Source organism: Oncorhynchus mykiss, chromosome 16 (assembly GCF_013265735.2).
Source record: "Oncorhynchus mykiss isolate Arlee chromosome 16, USDA_OmykA_1.1, whole genome shotgun sequence".
In the NCBI taxonomy this organism is placed as follows: domain Eukaryota; kingdom Metazoa; phylum Chordata; class Actinopteri; order Salmoniformes; family Salmonidae; genus Oncorhynchus; species Oncorhynchus mykiss.
The window spans coordinates 21,273,594-21,292,174 of NC_048580.1; the positions used below are offsets into that span (position 1 = coordinate 21,273,594).

Sequence of the window (18,581 nt, forward strand, 5' to 3'; positions counted from 1 at the left end):
CAATAGTATCATCAGACCACAGAATATTTTGTCTTATCTCAGAGTCTTTCACGTGTCTTTTTGGAAACTCCAGGCGTGCTGTCATGTGCCTTTTTCTCTGGAGTGGCTTCCGTCTGGCCACTCTCCCATAAAGCCCAGATTGGTGGAGTGCTGTAGAGACTGTTATCCTAGCCAATAAACTCTGTGGTTCTGTTAGAGTGGTCATTGGGTTCCAGCTCACTTTGTCTTATTTTCCAGAAGGCAGTCAATAGTTTTAAACGAGCAAATGTAGAGTGACATTTCCAGTCACATCATGCCCACTTTGACAAAACATATCCGCCACAAAGCAACATCAGAAACAACAAAATAGCGCAGCTCAAAGGACAGCGACAAATGATGGACAGATCTAGAACTGTTGCAGAGATTGCTTGGATATTCGCGAGAAACAAGGCCTTCACAGACGCAGAGATTGTCAAAGAATGTTTTTTTGGCCTCAGCCCTAAATATTGCATGCTGATTTCACAAACAATGAAGCTATTTTAAAGTAAATTAAGGGACTGCAACTCTCAGACTCGGCAATAACAAGACGGATAGAAGACATTGACGAGGACATCGGTAAGCAACTGATTACTGACATGTCCGTGGCGCTGTGTTTTAGTATTGCGCTTGACGAAGGCACTGATGTAAGTGACATTGCCCAATTATGGGGTTTGGGTCCGATTCCCTCATGTAGAGGTCATTCAGAGAGGAACTTCTATGCCTCTTTAGGGACAAAAATGAGGAGAGGGTATTCTGAAAGTCCTTGTTACATTGTTTGCTGATAATATTGACTGGTCCAATCTGGCATCTGTGTGCGCTTACGGTGCCCCAAACATGCGAGGAAAGGAGAAAGGACTCATAGGCCTGATGAGAAAGATTGAGGATATTCCCGAATTTGTTACGTTTCACTGTATCATTCATCAGGAAACACTCAAAGACTGTGACTTACAGAATGTGATGCAGCAAGTCGTGTGCGTGGGTGAACATTATTATTGCGAGGGCACTAAATCACCGGCAATTCCGCGAGTTGCCGGAGGAATACCAGACAGAATACGAAGACTTGATAATTCACAACGAGGAGAGATGGCTGTCTCGTGGCAGAGTTTTTGGAAAGATTTCTCTCCTCCTTTAAATCTGCGAATTTGTTGCAAGCAAGGGGAGAGACGAGCCAGAGCTGGATGATCCACAGTGGATACTGAAGCTTTCTTTTCTAACTGACATCACCTGCCACCTGAACACGGTGACTCTCCAGCTCCAAGGGAAAGCTAAAACTCCAGGCAAAATGCTGTGTGTGGTCACAGCATTTCAAAATAAAATCACCACACTGTTTGTTTGACAGTTTGTTCATTTCCCAAAGCTGAGCAGTCACCACATCCAACCCAGACATACTGCAACATTTTAGCTATGATGTATTTGTGCATGTGTTGGAAGAGTTGAAGCTGGAGTTTGAGTCAAGATTCAAGAATATCATGGAGTACAAGGAGTTTTTTCAACTTCATTGAGAACCCCTTTCATGTGCCAGTGTCATCTCTGACCCCAGTCATCACCGCCCTCTGTCCTGACCGTGCTGGAATAGAGAGTGAGATAGTGTCATCTCTGACCCCAGTCATCACAGCCCTCTGTCCTGACCGTGCTGGAATAGAGAGTGAGATAGTGGAGCTGCAGGCACATGACACATTGCAAGGTGAACTAAGATCAGGTGTTACCCATCTCTGGAGCCTTGTGTCAGACACAGAGTATCCACTTCTGAAGCAGTGTGTGCACTTATTCATGTGAAGCAACATTTTCAACAATGAACATTGTGAAACAAAAACAGAGAAACAGACTGACCAATGCACACATGGATTGCCTCACAAGGATAACAACAACAGACTATACATTTAGAATGAATTCAGTCAAGGAGCAGAAGGGACATTTTCGCTCATCCAACTACTGAGGTAACCCTTAATATGGGTCTTATACATGTGATGTAGCCTATTTGATGTGTGTACAGTGGGGAGAACAAGTATTTGATACACTGTTGGTATGTTTTCCTACTTACAAAGCATGTAGAGGTCTGTAATTTTTATCATAGGTACACTTCAACTGTGAGAGACAGAATCTATAACAAAAATCCAGAAAATCACATTGTATGATTTTTAAGTAATTAATTTGCATTTTATTGCATGACATAAGTATTTGATCACATACCAACCAGTAAGAATTCCGGCTCTCACAGACCTGTTAGTTTTTCTTTAAGAAGCCCTCCTGTTCTCCACTCATTAACTGTATTAACTGCACCTGTTTGAACTCGTTACCTGTATAAAAGACACCTGTCCACACACTCAATCAAACAGACTCCAACCTCTCCACAATGGCCAAGACCAGAGAGCTGTGTAAGGACATCAGCGATAAATTGTAGACCTGCACAAGGCTGGGATGGGCTACAGGACAATAGGCAAGCAGCTCGATGAGAAGGCAACAACTGTTGGTGCAATTATTAGAAAATGGAAGAAGTTCAAGATGACGGTCAATCACCCTCGGTCTGGGGCTCCATGCAAGATCTCCCTTCGTGGGGCATCAATGATCATGAGGAAGGTGAGGGATCAGCCCAGAAGTACACGGCAGGACCTGGTCAATGACCTGAAGAGAGCTGGGCCCACAGTCTCAAAGAAAACCATTAGTAACACACTACGCCATCATGGATTAAAATCCTGAAGCGTACGCAAGGTCCCCCTGCTCAAGCCAGCGCATGTCCAGGCCCGTCTGAAGTTTGCCAATGACCATCTGGATGATCCAGAGGAGGAATGGGAGAAGGTCATGTGGTCTGACAAGACGAAAATAGAGCTTTTTGGTCTAAACTCCATTCGCCGTGTTTGGAGGAAGAAGAAGGATGAGTACAACCCCAAGAAAACCATCCCAACCGTGAAGCATGGAAGTGGAAACATCATTCTTTAGGGATGCTTTTCTGCAAAGGGGACAGGATGACTGTACCGTATTGAGGGAAGGATGGATGGGGCCATGTATCGTGAGATCTTGGCCAACAACCTCCTTCCCTCAGTAAGAGCATTGAAACACACAGCCAGGGCAACTAAGGAGTGGCTCCGTAAGAAGCATCTCAAGGTCCTGGAGTGGCCTAGCCAGTCTCCAGACCTGAACCCAATAGAAAATCTTTGGAGGGAGCTGAAAGTCCGTATTGCCCAGCGACAGCCCCGAAACCTGAAGGATCTGGAGAAGGTCTGTATGGAGGAGTGGGCCAAAATCCCTGCTGCAGTGTGTGCAAACCTGGTCAAGAACTACAGGAAACGTATGATCTCTGTAATTGCAAACAAAAGTTTCGGTACCAAATATTAAGTTTTGCTTTTCTGATGTATCAAATACTTACAGTGGGGCAAAAAAGTATCTAGCCAGCCACCAATTGTGCAAGTTCTCCCACTTAAAAAGATGAGAGGCCTGTAATTTTCATCATAGGTACACTTCAACTATGACAGACAAAATGAGAAAGAAAAAATCCAGAAAATCACATTGTAGGATTTTTTATGAATTTATTTGCAAATTAGGGTGGGAAATAAGTATTTGGTCACCTACAAACAAGCAAGATTTCTGGCTCTCACAGACCTGTAACTTATTCTTTAAGAGGCTCCTCTGTCCTCCACTCGTTACCTGTATTAATGGCACCTGTTTGAACTTGTTATCAGTATAAAAGACACCTGTCCCCAACCTCAAACAGTCACACTCCAAACTCCACTATGGCCAAGACCAAAGAGCTGTCAAAGGACACCAGAAACAAAATTGTAGACCTGCACCAGGCTGGGAAGACTGAATCTGCAATAGGTAAGCAGCTTGGTTTGAAGAAATCAACTGTGGGAGCAATTATTAGGAAATGGAAGACATACAAGACCACTGATAATCTCCCTCTATCTGGGGCTCCACGCAAGATCTCACCCCGTGGGGTCAAAATGATCACAAGAACGGTGAGCAAAAATCCCAGAACCACACAGGGGGACCTAGTGAATGACCTGCAGAGAGCTGGGACCAAAGTAACAAAGCCTACCATCAGTAACACACTACGCCGCCAGGGACTCAAAACCTGCAGTGCCAGACGTGTCCCCCTGCTTAAGCCAGTACATGTCCAGGCCCATCTGAAGTTTGCTAGAGAGTATTTGGATGATCCAGAAGAAGATTGGGAGAATGTCATGTGGTCAGATGAAACCAAAATATAACTTTTTGGTAAAAACTCAACTTGTCGTGTTGGGAGGACAAAGAATGCTGAGTTGCATCCAAAGAACACCATACCTACTGTGAAGCATGGGGGTGGAAACATCATGCTTTGGGGCTGTTTTTCTGCAAAGGGACCAGGACAACTGATCCGTGTAAAGGAAAGAATGAATGGGGCCATGTATCGTGAGATTTTGAGTGAAAACTTCCTTCCATCAGCAAGGGCATTGAAGATGAAACGTGGCTGGGTCTTTCAGCATGACAATGACCCCAAACACACCGCCCGGGCAACGAAGGACTGGCTTCGTAAGAAGCATTTCAAGGTCCTGTAGTGGCCTAGCCAGTCTCCAGATCTCAACCCCATAGAAAATCTTTGGAGGGAGTTGAAAGTCCATGTAGCCCAGCAACAGCCCCAAAACATCACTGATCTAGAGGAGATCTGCATGGAGGAATGGGCCAAAATACCAGCAACAGTGTGTGAAAACCTTGTGAAGACTTACAGAAACGTTTGACCTCTGTCATTGCCAACAGAGGGTACATAACAAAGTATTGAGATAAACTTTTGTTATTGACCAAATACTTATTTTCCACCATAATTTGCAAATAAATTCATTAAAAATCCTACAATGTGATTTTCTAGAGAAAAAAATCGCATTTTGTCTGTCATAGTTGAAATGTACCTATGATGAAAATTACAGGCCTCTCTCATCTTTTTAAGTGGGAGAACTTGCACAATTGGTGGCTGACTAAATACTTTTTTGCCCCACTGTATGTCATGCAATAAAATGCAAATTAATTACTTAAAAATCATACAATGTGACAAATTAAAGATCTGTGCGGCCCTCTGAATGATTGTCTCAACCCAAAAGTGGCCCCCTTATAAGAAATAGCGAGTAACACTGTTCTAGACTCTAGAGATCACCACACGCAGCCATTTGGTATTTTCTGCAATGTTTCCTTTGCTGTGAACTGAAAAATGACCTCTAGCAGCAATCAGCGCAGAGGTCGTCTACTTCGCTAACCCTTACAGATAAGACATCCCCTTTAAAGCCCAGAATGCCCTAACAGACAAAAGCATACCATTTAAGGTCCAGAATAGTCCACACTAACAGACAGAAGAAACTGCGTGAACCACACACACACACCAACATTTCTGCTAAATTGCAAAAACTGTATTATTATATTAAAATGGTCTACAGTAACAGCCTGGACCTCCATATGCCCAGACACGAGATGGCTAGTGAAATAGCCAGATGACCTTTACTGAACAAACTCTTGGCTTGAGATGAGAATAGAGATGAACCCTGCGAGACTAATGCAGAATTTTTTTAATTTTTTGTCTCAGTTTGATTGGCTGGGCCACTCAAGGACTTTCACATTCTTGTTCTGATGCGAATCCAGCATTGCTTTGGCTGTATGCTTGGGGGTCATTGTCCTGTTGGAACATAAATATTTTTCCCAGTCTAAGGTCGTTTGGACTCTGAAGCAGGTTCTCATCAAGGATTTCCCTGTATTTGGCATCCATTGTTCCCTCTATCCTTACCAGTCTCCCAGTCCATGCCGCTGAATAATCCCAATAGCATGATGCTGCCACCTCCATGCTTCACAGTAGGGATGGTGTTAGACGGGTGATGAGCTGTGCCTTGTTTTCTCCAGACACAGCGCTTTGCATTCAGGCCAAAATGTTCAATAGTATCATCAGACCACAGAATATTTTGTCTTATCTCAGAGTCTTTCACGTGTCTTTTTGGAAACTCCAGGCGTGCTGTCATGTGCCTTTTTCTCTGGAGTGGCTTCCGTCTGGCCACTCTCCCATAAAGCCCAGATTGGTGGAGTGCTGTAGAGACTGTTATCCTAGCCAATAAACTCTGTGGTTCTGTTAGAGTGGTCATTGGGTTCCTGGTCAACTCTCTGACCAAGGTCCTTCTTGCCCGGTTTCTCAGTTTGGGCGGGCAGCCCAAGGCAGAGTCTGCATAGTTCAATTTTTTTGTTGTTGATATGATGGAGACCACTGTGCTCTTGGAAACTTTGAACACTCTAGAAATGGTTTAATAGCCGTCCCTAGATTTATGCCTCATCCCAATTATATCTTGGAGATCTACGGAGAGTTCCTTGGACTTTATGGGGGTATATTTTCTGCTCTGACATGCACTGTCAACTGTGGGACCTTATATAGACAGGTCATGTCCAAACAATTTAATTTACCACAGGTGGACTCCAATCAAGTTGTAGTGAGTGACATCTCAAGCATGATCAAAGAAATTGGATGCACCTGAGCTTAATTTGTGGTGTCATAGCAAAGAGTCTGAATACTTATGTAAAGAAGGTATTTCTGTTTTTAATTTGTATTAAATGTGCAAACATTTCTAAAAACATGTTTCCACTTTATCATTATACGGTATTGTCTATAGATGGATGATACGTTTTTTTAATCTATTTAACCCATTTTGAATTCAGGCTGTAACAGAACAAAGTGGGGAAGAAGTCCAAGGGTGTGAATTCTTTCTGAAGGTGCTGTATGTCTCCTTTGTTCTTTACTAAACTTAGCGTTGTTTTGTGTAAAGATTGTTTGGTCTTGAATCTATAATTGATCCCTCGTGCCTCATCTCATCCTTTTCCCATATTCACTGAAATGTTCTATCTGTACAATATTGGCCTCGTGTTTGAGTGCCTATTCATCTCCATTCATCTCAACATGAGAACACATCAATAATTAGGCTCTTTTGTCTTTCATATTGGTGTTAAATTAAAGGCCCAGTGCAGTCAAAAATATGATTTTCTGTGTTTTATATATATTTCCACACTATGAGGTTGGAATAATACTGTGCAATTGTGAAAATGGATGATGCCATCTTAGTGTAAGAACTGTTTGAAAAGACCGCCTGAATTTTAGCCTATTTTAACAGTACATTAGTTAATAGAACAATGGGAAAGAGAGTTTCAAACCTCTCTGCCAATAACAGCTAGTTTTTCGTTTTACCCTCCCCACGCAGACCACCCACTGGGCACAGATGTCAGTTCAACGTCTAGTTTTGATTTACATTTGGTTGAGTTGTCAACTAATGTGAATTCAATGTGAAATCAACCAAAAAAATAGGAAATTCCCTTACGTTGATGCGTTTTTGAAAACTCAATCAGTTTTCCACATCATCACCAAAGACATCATGCCCATAGGGGGCACAGGGGCACATGCCCACTCAGATTTGTCCTGTTTAAAAAATATACTTTTATTTGTATTTTTGGTTGTTGTTTCTCTGTAATATTACTTGCCACCTAGCAATTTTATGAAGTTTCCTTTAGGTAGCCCAGATAGGTTCCAAATCTCACAACCTCATAACTAGCTACCAAGAAGCCATTTCAGGCTATCAATCAAGTTAGAGTAGCTGGCTTGTCGAACTATCTTAGCTGGCATGCCTGCTGACAAGGTTGGTAGACTTTAGAAAAGCAATTACTAAATGTAATGAATAGGATTCACATTCCTTTCAATCATTTACAGATTTTGCAAAGATGCAGAGAAACATATTTAGTTTCTAAAAATAAAAATAAACACCAGTCAGGAGGATACAGACAGCTCAAGAGGTATGCTTAGATATGCAGAAAAATACTTGTTTTTTTTTACATGGAATTAAGAATAACGGTTTTGTCTCTAGATAGCAGGAAAAAGCTGTTTCAGATGTTTGAAAAAGAATGCCCCTGGTCATCACAATGAATTTTGGGTTGAAATGACTGGCAACAATGTTGATTCAACCAGTTTTTGTCAAGTGGGCACTCCCAGACAGTCCTAGCAAAATTCTTGCTTGAGAAATTGCTCTTTATTTTTGACCATTTTAATTGAAAACAATCACAGTAAGGTACTTAATTGTTACATAGAAATCATTTGATATTGAGATAAAAACGGCTGCATTGGACCTTTAACATTGCATTTCCATGGGAACCGTTTCCCCTGATAATAGACGCAGCTTGGCAACTTCAAGTGGACATCTCTCTCTTACACTTTAATACTGCAGTAGGGATCTCATCTACACAGTAGCATTCTATACTCTGAGTCTGGCCATTTAATTAAAACTGTATGAATAACGCAATCAGAGTTAATTGTAGCCTGTGAGAAAAAAGTTCTGTGATGAATGTCATGTCATAAGCTTGAGTTGAGGCGAATCAGCCGATATAAAGAATATTTAAAAAAAGCCTTGGTTAGGCCAGGGTTTGACTAGGGTGGGCATTCTATGTTCATTTTCTATGTTGTTTGGCCTGTGATTCTCAATCAGAGGCAGCTGTCTATCGTTGTCTCTGATTGAGAACCATACTTAGGTAGCCTTTTCCCCGCCAGTGTGGTGTGGGTAGTTATTTTCTGTTTAGTGTGTTTTGCACCTGACGGAGCTGTTACGGTTGTTCTTTTGTTACTTGTTGTGTTCAGTTTAATAAATAACATGAACACGTGCTGCGCTTTGGTCCTCCCCTTCTTCCACCAACAGCCGTTACAGAACTACCCACCACCAAAGGACCAAGCAGCATGGTAAGGAGGAGCAGCGCTATCTGGAGAAATGGACATGGGAGGAGATACTGGAAGGCAAGGGACCCTGGGCACAGTCTGGGGAGTATTGCCGTCCACAGGAGGAACTAGAGGCAGCTAAGGCTGAGCGGCAACGCTACGAGGAGTTGGCACGGCTGGCAATGAAGCCCGAGAGGCAGCCCCCCCCAAAAAAACATTTTGGGGGCTACATCTCAGCTCCCCGCATCTGCCGGGCTAGGGTGAGGATCCAGCCAGGACAGATGGTGCCAGCCCTGCTCTCCAGTGAGTCTCCTCGGGCCAGGATATCCTGTGTCGGCGCTGCGCACTGTCTCCCATGTGTCTGCACAGCCCAGTGCGTCCTGCGCCCCACATGTGCCGGGCTAAAATGACCGACCAGCCAGGACGGGTTGTGCAGGCCCATAGTTCGAGACTGCCAGTGTGCCTCCACAGCCCGGTCTATCCTGTGCCTCCTCCAAGGACCAGGCTGTCTCTCCGTCTCCTCACTCCAGAGCCTCCCGCCTGTCCGGCGCTGCCAGAGCCTCCCGCCTGTCCGGCGCTGCCAGAGCCTCCCGCCTGTCCGGCGCTGCCAGAGCCTCCCACCTGTCCGGGGCCCGCTGCGAGGGTCCCCGCTCCAGAGGCGCCACCTAAGTGGGTCAAGCCTAAGGTGGAGCAGGGTCCACGTCCCGCACCAGAGCCTCCGCCATAAAGAGGCGCCTGGACCCTCCCCTTTAGAGTCCACACCTTTTGGGGGGGGGGGGGGGGGGTGTACTGTCACGCCCTGGCCATTGGCTTTTATTCTCTATTTTGGTTAGTCCAGGGTGTGACTAGGGTGGGCTTTCTATGTTCATTTTCTATGTTTTGGATTTCTGTGTTTGGCCGGGTGTGGTTCTCAATCAGAGGCAGCTGTCTATCGTTGTCTCTGATTGAGAACCATACTTAGGTAGCCTTTTCCCATCTGTGTGGTGTGGGTAGTTATTTTCTGTTTAGTGTGTTTTGCACCTGACAGAGCTGTTTCAGTTCTTTTGTTACTGGTTGTGTTTAGTGTTCAGCTTAATAAATAACATGACCATGTACCACGCTGCGCTTTGGTCCTCACCTTCTTCCACCAACAGCCGTTAGACTACTTTAGCTGCTGTGTTAGAGGGGTCAAAAACCTTCAATGAAATGAAACATGGCCGCTCTTTACATTCCATTCTGAGGAATTGGCCTACTGATTCTAAAAAGTGGGGGCGTGGGTGTCTGACACAGCAACTCAATATGGAGAGTTTGTGTTCTTCATAGCTTCTAAAGTCCACCTCCTCAATTCCCTCTTCTCTATTCTTGAGAAATGTAAACAGGAGACTAATGAAAGAAATAATTTGATTGCGTAGTCTGACTCACTTCTCTCTCCCAGGCCCTACAGGACTCTACATTTTGTCTCAGCTGAAAATTCATAATCTCTCACGCGTGGGTAGGTTAGTTTTCTATTACAGCATATTGGATGACCATCATTCATATGACATTGGTAGGTTTAGGCTACTCACATTTGCCATCTACCCATCATGCGGTTTCTACAACCTAGCCTACAAATTAAAGTTCATAATGTAGTTGCACAAGTCGAGAGACAAATAGAGTAATCAAGGTGAGACAGTGACGTGTTCAATACCGTTTTGCACACTCTTGCCTGTATCTAGCTGATCTGAGGGGTAATCAATAGTCCAAATAGTTGCATTCCGTTTTGCAACTAAAACGAGTTTCTATTGGACAAATTCAGGTAGGTTCATCCAAAGTTTTGTTCCGCTTGCTTCGTTTATAAGAAATATTTTGCAACCGACTCGGCAGAATGAATAAACCCCAGATAACCCTCTCACACCTTTCACTTTCATAGGATCCACATACAGCATCACTTTTCTCGTATAATTCTTTCTCACATCTACGCTCTCTCCTCCTCTCAGCTTTTCCCTTCACTTGTGGATTTCAGTGCACAACAACGAAATATAGCTAGCTCTCTCCCTCTGCATCTCCTTAATTTTGAAAGATCAACAATTTTGAGCAAATTAATTTAACTATTGTCCTCTCTCTTTGAGTCAACAACTCGCCATACTGCAGTGCTAGCTAGCTGTAGTTTATGCAGCTTATGCTTCCGGTAATAGAGTAATTCTCTGAACCTTTGATTGGGTGGACAACATTTCAGTTCATGCTGCAAGAGCTTTGATAGGTTGGAGGACATCCTCTGGATGTAGTCATAATTACTGTGTAAGTCTATGGAAGTTGGTGAGAACCAAGAGCCTCCTAGGTTTTGTATTGAAGTTACCTACCCAGAGGAGGACGGAAAATAGCTGTCCTCCGGCTACACCATTGGTCTACCCTAGAGGGTGCTGTTGAGGCTACTGTAGACCTTCATTGCAAAACAGTGTTTTAACCAGTTATTTGGTGACGTGAATATGTTTAGTATAGTTTCAACTTTATATTTAAAAAAATGAAATTCACTGAGTAGGATGGTCCTTCCCTTCCTTCTCTGAGGGGCCTCCACTGTCACACACACACGCACTGTATCACAGTTTGTGAGCACCGAGGACATGCTTGAGAGGAACAACAAAACACTTTATTCAATATAACCTCAATAAACAACTTGTTCAATAGGAGCGCCCTGTGAGTGTTATCTAGCTCCGTGGTCCACCACTCAGTAGTAAATAACTGAATCATCTACCTTAACAGCACGAGTGCCAGTAGAGCCAGGTAGGAGGAGAGCTAGCTACAGTAGCACTCCTCAGTGTTCCTCACACACGCCCATAACATTGGAGACTTCCTGCTGGCCGGTGATTGGACAGACCAGCAGCCGGGGCCACATCCACTCATTTTGACAAATCACCTTCACTCTGCTGATCCGGCTCTCTCTTCTCTGTCCTCCACCCCCCCCCCCCCCCCCCACCCACCCACCCACCCACCCCCACTGAGCCTCTGAGCCGTGCGGGTGCCACTTGACTCCCTCTCTCTTTCTCTCTCTCATGCCCGCCTCAACACCTGCTGCTTCTGCTGAGAGCTGTCAGGGACGGTCAGGGACAGTCAGGCACAGTAAGGCATCACCTCGCCACCACGCCGAGAGGGACTGGACATCACGGACCGCAGCACAGAGCGGTAACCCTACCCGAGGGTAAACACCCAGAGAGCAGTCAACTGTCCACCTATTATTGCTCTATTGTGAGCAGAGCAGCTAGATTCAAAGAAACTAGACCGTGTGCTACTGCTAACTACAATGGATTGAACTATAAGGATGTAGAGCACCATTCAACATGAAATAGCTAGTACACCATTCCACATGAAATGTCTAGTCTACATCATGCAAAAGCAATTATCAAAACAGTAGAGCCACACAAAACCACTCAACAGTCAAAAAGCTGTGCTCAGCCAGCCAATAGGAAAATATACCGTATGCCCCCACACCCTGTATGCACACTACAGTGTAGGAATGTTTCCTGTCATGACTGACACTATAGGATTGAGGACATGAAATGGGAGCGAAACACAGCAGCCTTCCCCAAGGCAGGGAGGATAATTAATCTCTTTGATATGAAATGGATGGGTAACCGTGACTCCACAGCTGTACTGACAACAACTGTAGCAGACTAGAGTCTAGAAGAGTCTACAACAGGCTGGGAGAGACACAGTTTGGCTGTATTATGATGAGGATCTAAAGAGAAACTTGGCCATTGGCTGGAGGGGACCACTGTAACCAGAGAATCAGGCCTTGATGTATTACCATGACGATGGGGGGATCCTACCGCCAAACGCCAACCCTGTGGTGACATCAGGCTGGATTGATTGCTGAGGCTGCTGAGATCACTGAACCAGATGGGCTGAAATCCAATCAAGTCCAATCCTCTCACTTGTTCCTTCCCCTTTCCTCTGGCCTCATTGACTTCGGATGGAATGTCTCCGCTGTAGATGCCGCTGATCTAACATCACGCCTATCCATTCAGTTAAGCACATCAATTTACCTGCCACTGAAGCGTGTCATGATTTACCAGCCCACCAGGTCTGTCGTGTCCAACCTGCCCCCTGTCTACACGCTACACATGACACAGGCTATACAGTAGGTGTACTGCTCAGTGCACTGTGTTAATTGCAAAACAGGGCAGAGTGGTGTGCATACTGTCGACAGTACAGCGTGTTCTATTACATATATGGTACGTGTGTGGTACAGTGTATGGCTACCATAGGCTACCATGAATTATACAGTATGGGATTTAACCATTTTCCAGTATATAGAGTGAAACTGTACTGTGATTTATTCATATAGTACAGTAACGTACTGGCTTCACGAAGTTGTTAATGAACACTTTGCAACGCTGTTAGTGAACAATGGTCCTGTGATTGCCCTGCAAGGTCAAGGAAGTAACGCTGTTTCATCAAGCAATAAATAGTGAATAAAATGAATGTCCAACTCTTCACTGTCATCATGTTTCATTTAGAGTCCATTACACCCCAGAAGGCCTGCTGCTTTTATTGATTTTTGTTCAATACATGCCATTATCAGTGAGATATTTACGCCACTGACCAGAGTGTACATTCGCTTTATGGTGCTTCCGAGTGCCCATTGTGTTACTCTATTAGTGCATAATGGTGCTAAATAACAAATGCAAAGTGCTGGCTGGGAAAGGAAATCCTGCCTGATTTAAAATGTACATGCACTATGGAAATGTGTGGAGGAAAAGTCAATCACATCCACCTAGAGAGAGAAACACACATTCAAGTTCACCTGGAGAATATACTGAATAGCCCGTCTACCTTGAAGGTATGTCTGTGCTCATCAAATCGTTTAATTGTAAAAAAAAAAAAAAAAAGTTTAAAAAAAAGACATAGGTACAATAGAGACAATTTTGAAGATGTCACCTTTTCCTCAAAGAAAACATATTGCATAGGTGAATAGTGAAGGCCTAGTGAATATGGCTCTTAAAATCTGTGAAATATTGATCACAATTTGTTGAATGAATAGTCCACAATCCACTTGCAAATAAATAAAGACCACTGAAAACCTTTAGAGACTAGGCTACACTAAAAATGATGCACATAGCCTAAATCACAATACATAGAAACAAACAAGCAAACACAGACTGACCAATAAACAACGGTTCATTGCGTTTATGATTCAAGTTGCCATTGCATCATATTTCCCCAGGTGTATGCATATGCTAATGAGGTAACTTTCACACGATCTGTGTGATAATGAAGACCGATCAGAGGTTGTAACTTAACTCACCTGCTGGCGACCTGTCTGTCTCCTCCATGGTCCTGCATTTGCGCAGCGCGAGGAGCCCCTGCGCTCTTCAACTGACCGGTTGATTCACCGGGGTTTGGTGGCAATAAACCGACGAGATCTCCTGTTTTTTAAACTATTCTATTTGAAATGAAATGAATCATATTTCAACATCAACGAATGAGTCCATATATGAAAGTTGTATTTTTAAACTGCAGTTGTGTTTTTGTTTCAACTATGCAGGGTTCTCTTGTCTGAAAAATGAATAGCCTATAGTGTGAACTGACTTCAGGTCCGTCTTTGTGTCTTGTTTTCTCCTCTGTGTTGGTAGTAATTCTCTGTTTGGTTCCGTGCGTAAAGGCGCTCTTCTATTTAGGGTTATTCGGTGCCAATGGAGAGTTGACTCCGTTATCTTCTATGGTTTGGCGAATTTCGGTAAGATTGCCCGTTTGCCTCTCGAAAGCGCACATCCACCGTCAACCTGCGAGGCAACTAGAGGCGGGTGTGTGTTTATCTTTCGCTCTTCTTGGGGTCTGCATGACCCAATTCAACACCACACCAAATCCATTCATTTGCAGCATACTTTTCAGCCTGCGTGGAAAATGACCCGACTCTCTATCTGCACCTATTCACCGTTTCTCCATTTGTCCTCTTTGAATCAGAGTGCTATTGTTGCTTTTCGCTCTCCTTTTCATAGCTGTTCCAATCTCTCTGCTGCTTAGCACTACCAGCCAGCTCTTTCATTGTTCCCTCCCGTCTCGTCGTCTCCACCACTCCACCTTCTGGCAGCAGAAGCGCGCTCTCACGTGCACTGGGTCCTAGTGCCTGGGGTTTGTTCCCAATATGTCTTTGACTTACCACACCAATGACTGTTGAGTAATTCAGTAGTTTATGGCCTCAAGTACTGTCAATGAATTTACTGGTTGGTGGTTCCCTGGCCTTGTTTAACAACAGGCAGGCATGCAGGCATCTTTGTCATCCTGAATAAATTGGATTGGTGGAATGGGATTAGAATAACAGGGATAACCTTATCAACCTTAGCGCATAGTCGCCCACTAATCCTTCGTGAGCGTCATCAGAAATCACGGATCAGAAAGGTTGACGAGTAGAGGAGTTGAACGGTTGGGAACTCGTCATCGCCATATCCCCCTCAGGCTGGCCATTTGTTCCACTCAAGACCCACTGCTCCAGAACTAAGACAGCCTAGGCCTACAGGGTGCGGAAGATAAGCTGGTTACACACATAACCAGGACTGGATCAGCCCACGGAAGAGGAAAGAAAAAGGAGCTTCAGCCTCTGTAACAACTACACGGACAGTTTATTAGGTACACCACTCCGTTCACGAAAATGGATCGCTCCTACAGACAGTGACTCGCCTGGCCATGGCTTGCTATATAAAGCAGGTAGACAGGCATTGAGGCATTCAGTTACTGTTCGATTGAACATTAGAAGGGGGAAAAAGAGTGGCCTAAGTAACTTTGATCGTGGTATGATTGTCGGTGCCAGGCTCGCCGGACCCAGTATCTCAGAAACGTCCGCCTTCCTGGGATTTTTTTACGCACGACAGTGTCAAGGTGTTACCGAGAATTTTGCCACAAACATAAAACAACCAGTCAGATGAGGCCCTGTGGGCGAAAACAGTTTGTTGATGACATAGGTCTAAGGAGAATTGGAAAGAATCGTGCAAGCTAACTGGCGGGCCATAAACAGACAAATAACGGCGCAGTACAACAGTGGTGTGCAGAATGGCATCTCGGAATGCACAACTCCTCAGTCATGGATGGGCTAACGCAGTAGATGACCACCCCGGGTTCCACTCCTATCAGCTAAAAACAAGAAGAAGCAGCTCCAGCGATCACCAACACTGGACAATTGAGGAGTGAAAAAACATGGCCTGGAACATGACAGCAAGTTCAGTTAACTTGAGTGGCCTGAGCAGTCCCCAGATCTCAACCCAATAGAGCATCTTTCGGATGAAATGGAACGGGCTGTTCGCAGCATGAATGTGCTGTCGTCCAATCTGCAGCAACTGTGTGATGCCATCGCGTCAGCAAGGACCAAGGTCCCTGGGGAACGATTCTGACACCTTGTAGAATGCCCCAAAGAATCCAGGCTGTTCTGGTGGCAAACTGCTGCTCCAGTTTCAACTGTTCTGCCTTATTATTATTCGACCATGCTGGTCATTTATGAACATTTGAACATCTTGGCCATGTTCTGTTATAATCTCCACCCGGCACAGCCAGAAGAGGACTGGCCACCCCACATAGCCTGGTTCCTCACTAGGTTTCTTCCTAGGTTTTGGCCTTTCTAGGAAGTTTTTCCTAGCCAACGTGCTTCTACACCTGCATTGCTTGCTGTTTGGGGTTTTAGGCTGGGTTTCTGTACAGCACTTTGAGATATCAGCTGATGTACGAAGGGCTATATAAATACATTTGATTTGATTTGACCCGGTACTAGATGGGCGTACCTAATAAAACTGTTCGGTGAGTGTATGTCAGTACTGAGAGTATGTCTGCCTCTACCTATGTCTTGAAACAATATCAGTGACCTCAGAGTATTCTATTGCAGTCTTTTCCTGTTCAAGTAACATGTATTGAAAAGACAGTTATTTGATAAAGTATCATCAGTTCGATGATCTCACCTTTTGAGAGGTTCAAGACTTCGCACACTCTTTGGGAATTGGGCAAGAAGCAGTGAGGCAGAGAGTGAGAACTAGGCTGTCATAAATCATGTTGAAGGTCAAGTACTGTGGACTGACAAAAGGGAGCGGTGTGGGTCAAGTAAGTCCAGGGGGGCTTGAGCCGTGAACAAATAGAGCAACACTACTTGTCTGCTCTCCCCTCTCTCCCTCTCTCTCTCTCACTCTTTCTCTCTCCAGAGAAGTTGCTCTGTATCCTTCCTTCCTTCCTCCATCTCTCTCTCTCCTCTTTTTTCAGACACCAGACCTTCATTGCTCTTGTCCTAGTTTTCACTTTTGTGTGTCACCTCTTCCTCTCATTTACAGGGGTGGCCTCCTTTCTCTCTGTTCTCAAACTTGTTTTCTTGTTCCCCAACGTGAACTATAAAACAGTGGACTGTTTCACTGCACTGTTTTTCTTTCTAAAAGGATATAATAACATCAGTGGCCTGTCATGCTTACATTTGTTCTCTAATTCCTCTGAAAATAAATCAAAGCTTGGCAAAAAATGTCATCATGAAATGTAATCTTCCTAACCTTTATTGTCTCTCTCTATTTCCTATTGCCAGTGCAAGAAGGTCTGTGGATATCCATCCTTACCCCATACATTGTTTGTAATGTCCCAGTGTTATATAACAAGAGGAGAGTGTTCAAGGGGAGGGTGGTCTAGATATGGAGAGCTTAGATGTGTGTTATAAACAGGGGTGCAACTTTGGTTTTAGAAGTGGTGGGGGACATCATTTTTTAAATATATATTTTTATCCAGTCGGATAAACACTCCAAACAGCCTATTCGACCGCCCGGGGGTTTCCGCATGGTCCTAAAACACACCGTTGACTCGTTTTGTATCACATTCCAATGATAAAACTGGGGGGGACGAAAATGCAATTTCAGAATGTGGGGGGGACATTTCCCCCCTGTCCCCTGTGAAAGTTGCGCCCCTGGTTATAAATGTGGCTCAGACACTGAGCTGTTCTGACAGCATAGGAGACTTGTTTACTCCACTGATGTTGGGTCAGCTTGAGAGGACGTGTCTGGGATCATCAGCATCTCTTTAGAGAACATCAATAAGACATGTCCTAATGTACAATGCAGACAGGGGGTCACCCTGTAGCAGAGAGAGAGAGAGAGAGAGAGAGAGAGAGAGAGAGAGAGAGAGCAAGAGAGAGCGAGAGAGAGAGAGAGGGAGAGGGTGAGAGAGAGAGAGAGAGAGAGATCATAATAATGGCGTTAGAGCCATAATAAGGAAAGAATAATAAAAGCCAAAAATGTATTTTGTTTGCACTGGACCAAAGCCCTGTGTGGGTGTGACTGTTAAAGTTTTTTTTAAAGGCACTTACCAGAGAAAGTGTATCACCTACAGTAGAGGTTAGTACAATAACCACCTATTCAAATCAAATGTTATTTGGCACATGCTTCGTAAACAACAGGTGTAGACTAAGAGTGAATGTCTTATTTACGGATCCTTTTCAAATAATGCAGTTAAAGATAAAAAATATAAATAGTGACATGAGGAATAAATACACAGTGAATAACGAAAAACAATAACGAGTAAAAAAATAACATGGCTTTATACAGGGAGTACGAGTACCGAGTTGATGTGCAGGGGTAGGAGGTAATTGAGTTAGTTATGTACATATAGTAGTGCTAAAGTGACTAGGGGACAGGAACGATAATAAACAGCAGCAGCAGTGTGTGGTGAGTATGAAAAGTGTGTGTGTATGAGTGTGCGTGTTTGTGTGGCGTCAGTATGCATTTGTGCGTGTTATATGTGTGTGGGCATATGTAGTGTGTGTGTTTATCACAGGAGGTTGGTGGCACCTTAATTGGTGGAGGACGGGCTCGTGGTACATGCTCGAACAGAATAGGTGGAATGGTGTCAAATACATTAAACACATCGTTTCCATGTGTTTGATGCCATTCCATTTCCTCCATTGCAGCAC

At 44.2% G+C, this 18,581-nt stretch overlaps 1 protein-coding gene across 2 annotated transcripts in view; it reads right to left on the bottom strand.

The window, feature by feature from the left end:
* si:ch211-183d21.3 (serine/threonine-protein kinase SBK1) overlaps window positions 1-14,755 on the bottom strand; it is a 29,908-nt gene extending 15,153 nt beyond the window's left edge. Inside the window, exons 1-2 of one of the 2 annotated variants that reach the window (XM_036946484.1) lie at window positions 14,249-14,755; window positions 13,965-14,102 (exon numbers count right to left, since the gene is read on the bottom strand). In XM_036946484.1, the coding sequence (XP_036802379.1) occupies window positions 13,965-14,002 (38 nt within the window). In that variant the 5' untranslated portion in view covers window positions 14,003-14,102; window positions 14,249-14,755. Of the gene's footprint in view, window positions 1-13,964 lie in introns of both variants that reach the window. The other variant, XM_021565186.2, reaches the window with a different exon arrangement.
* Between the last annotated feature and the right edge of the window lie 3,826 nt (window positions 14,756-18,581).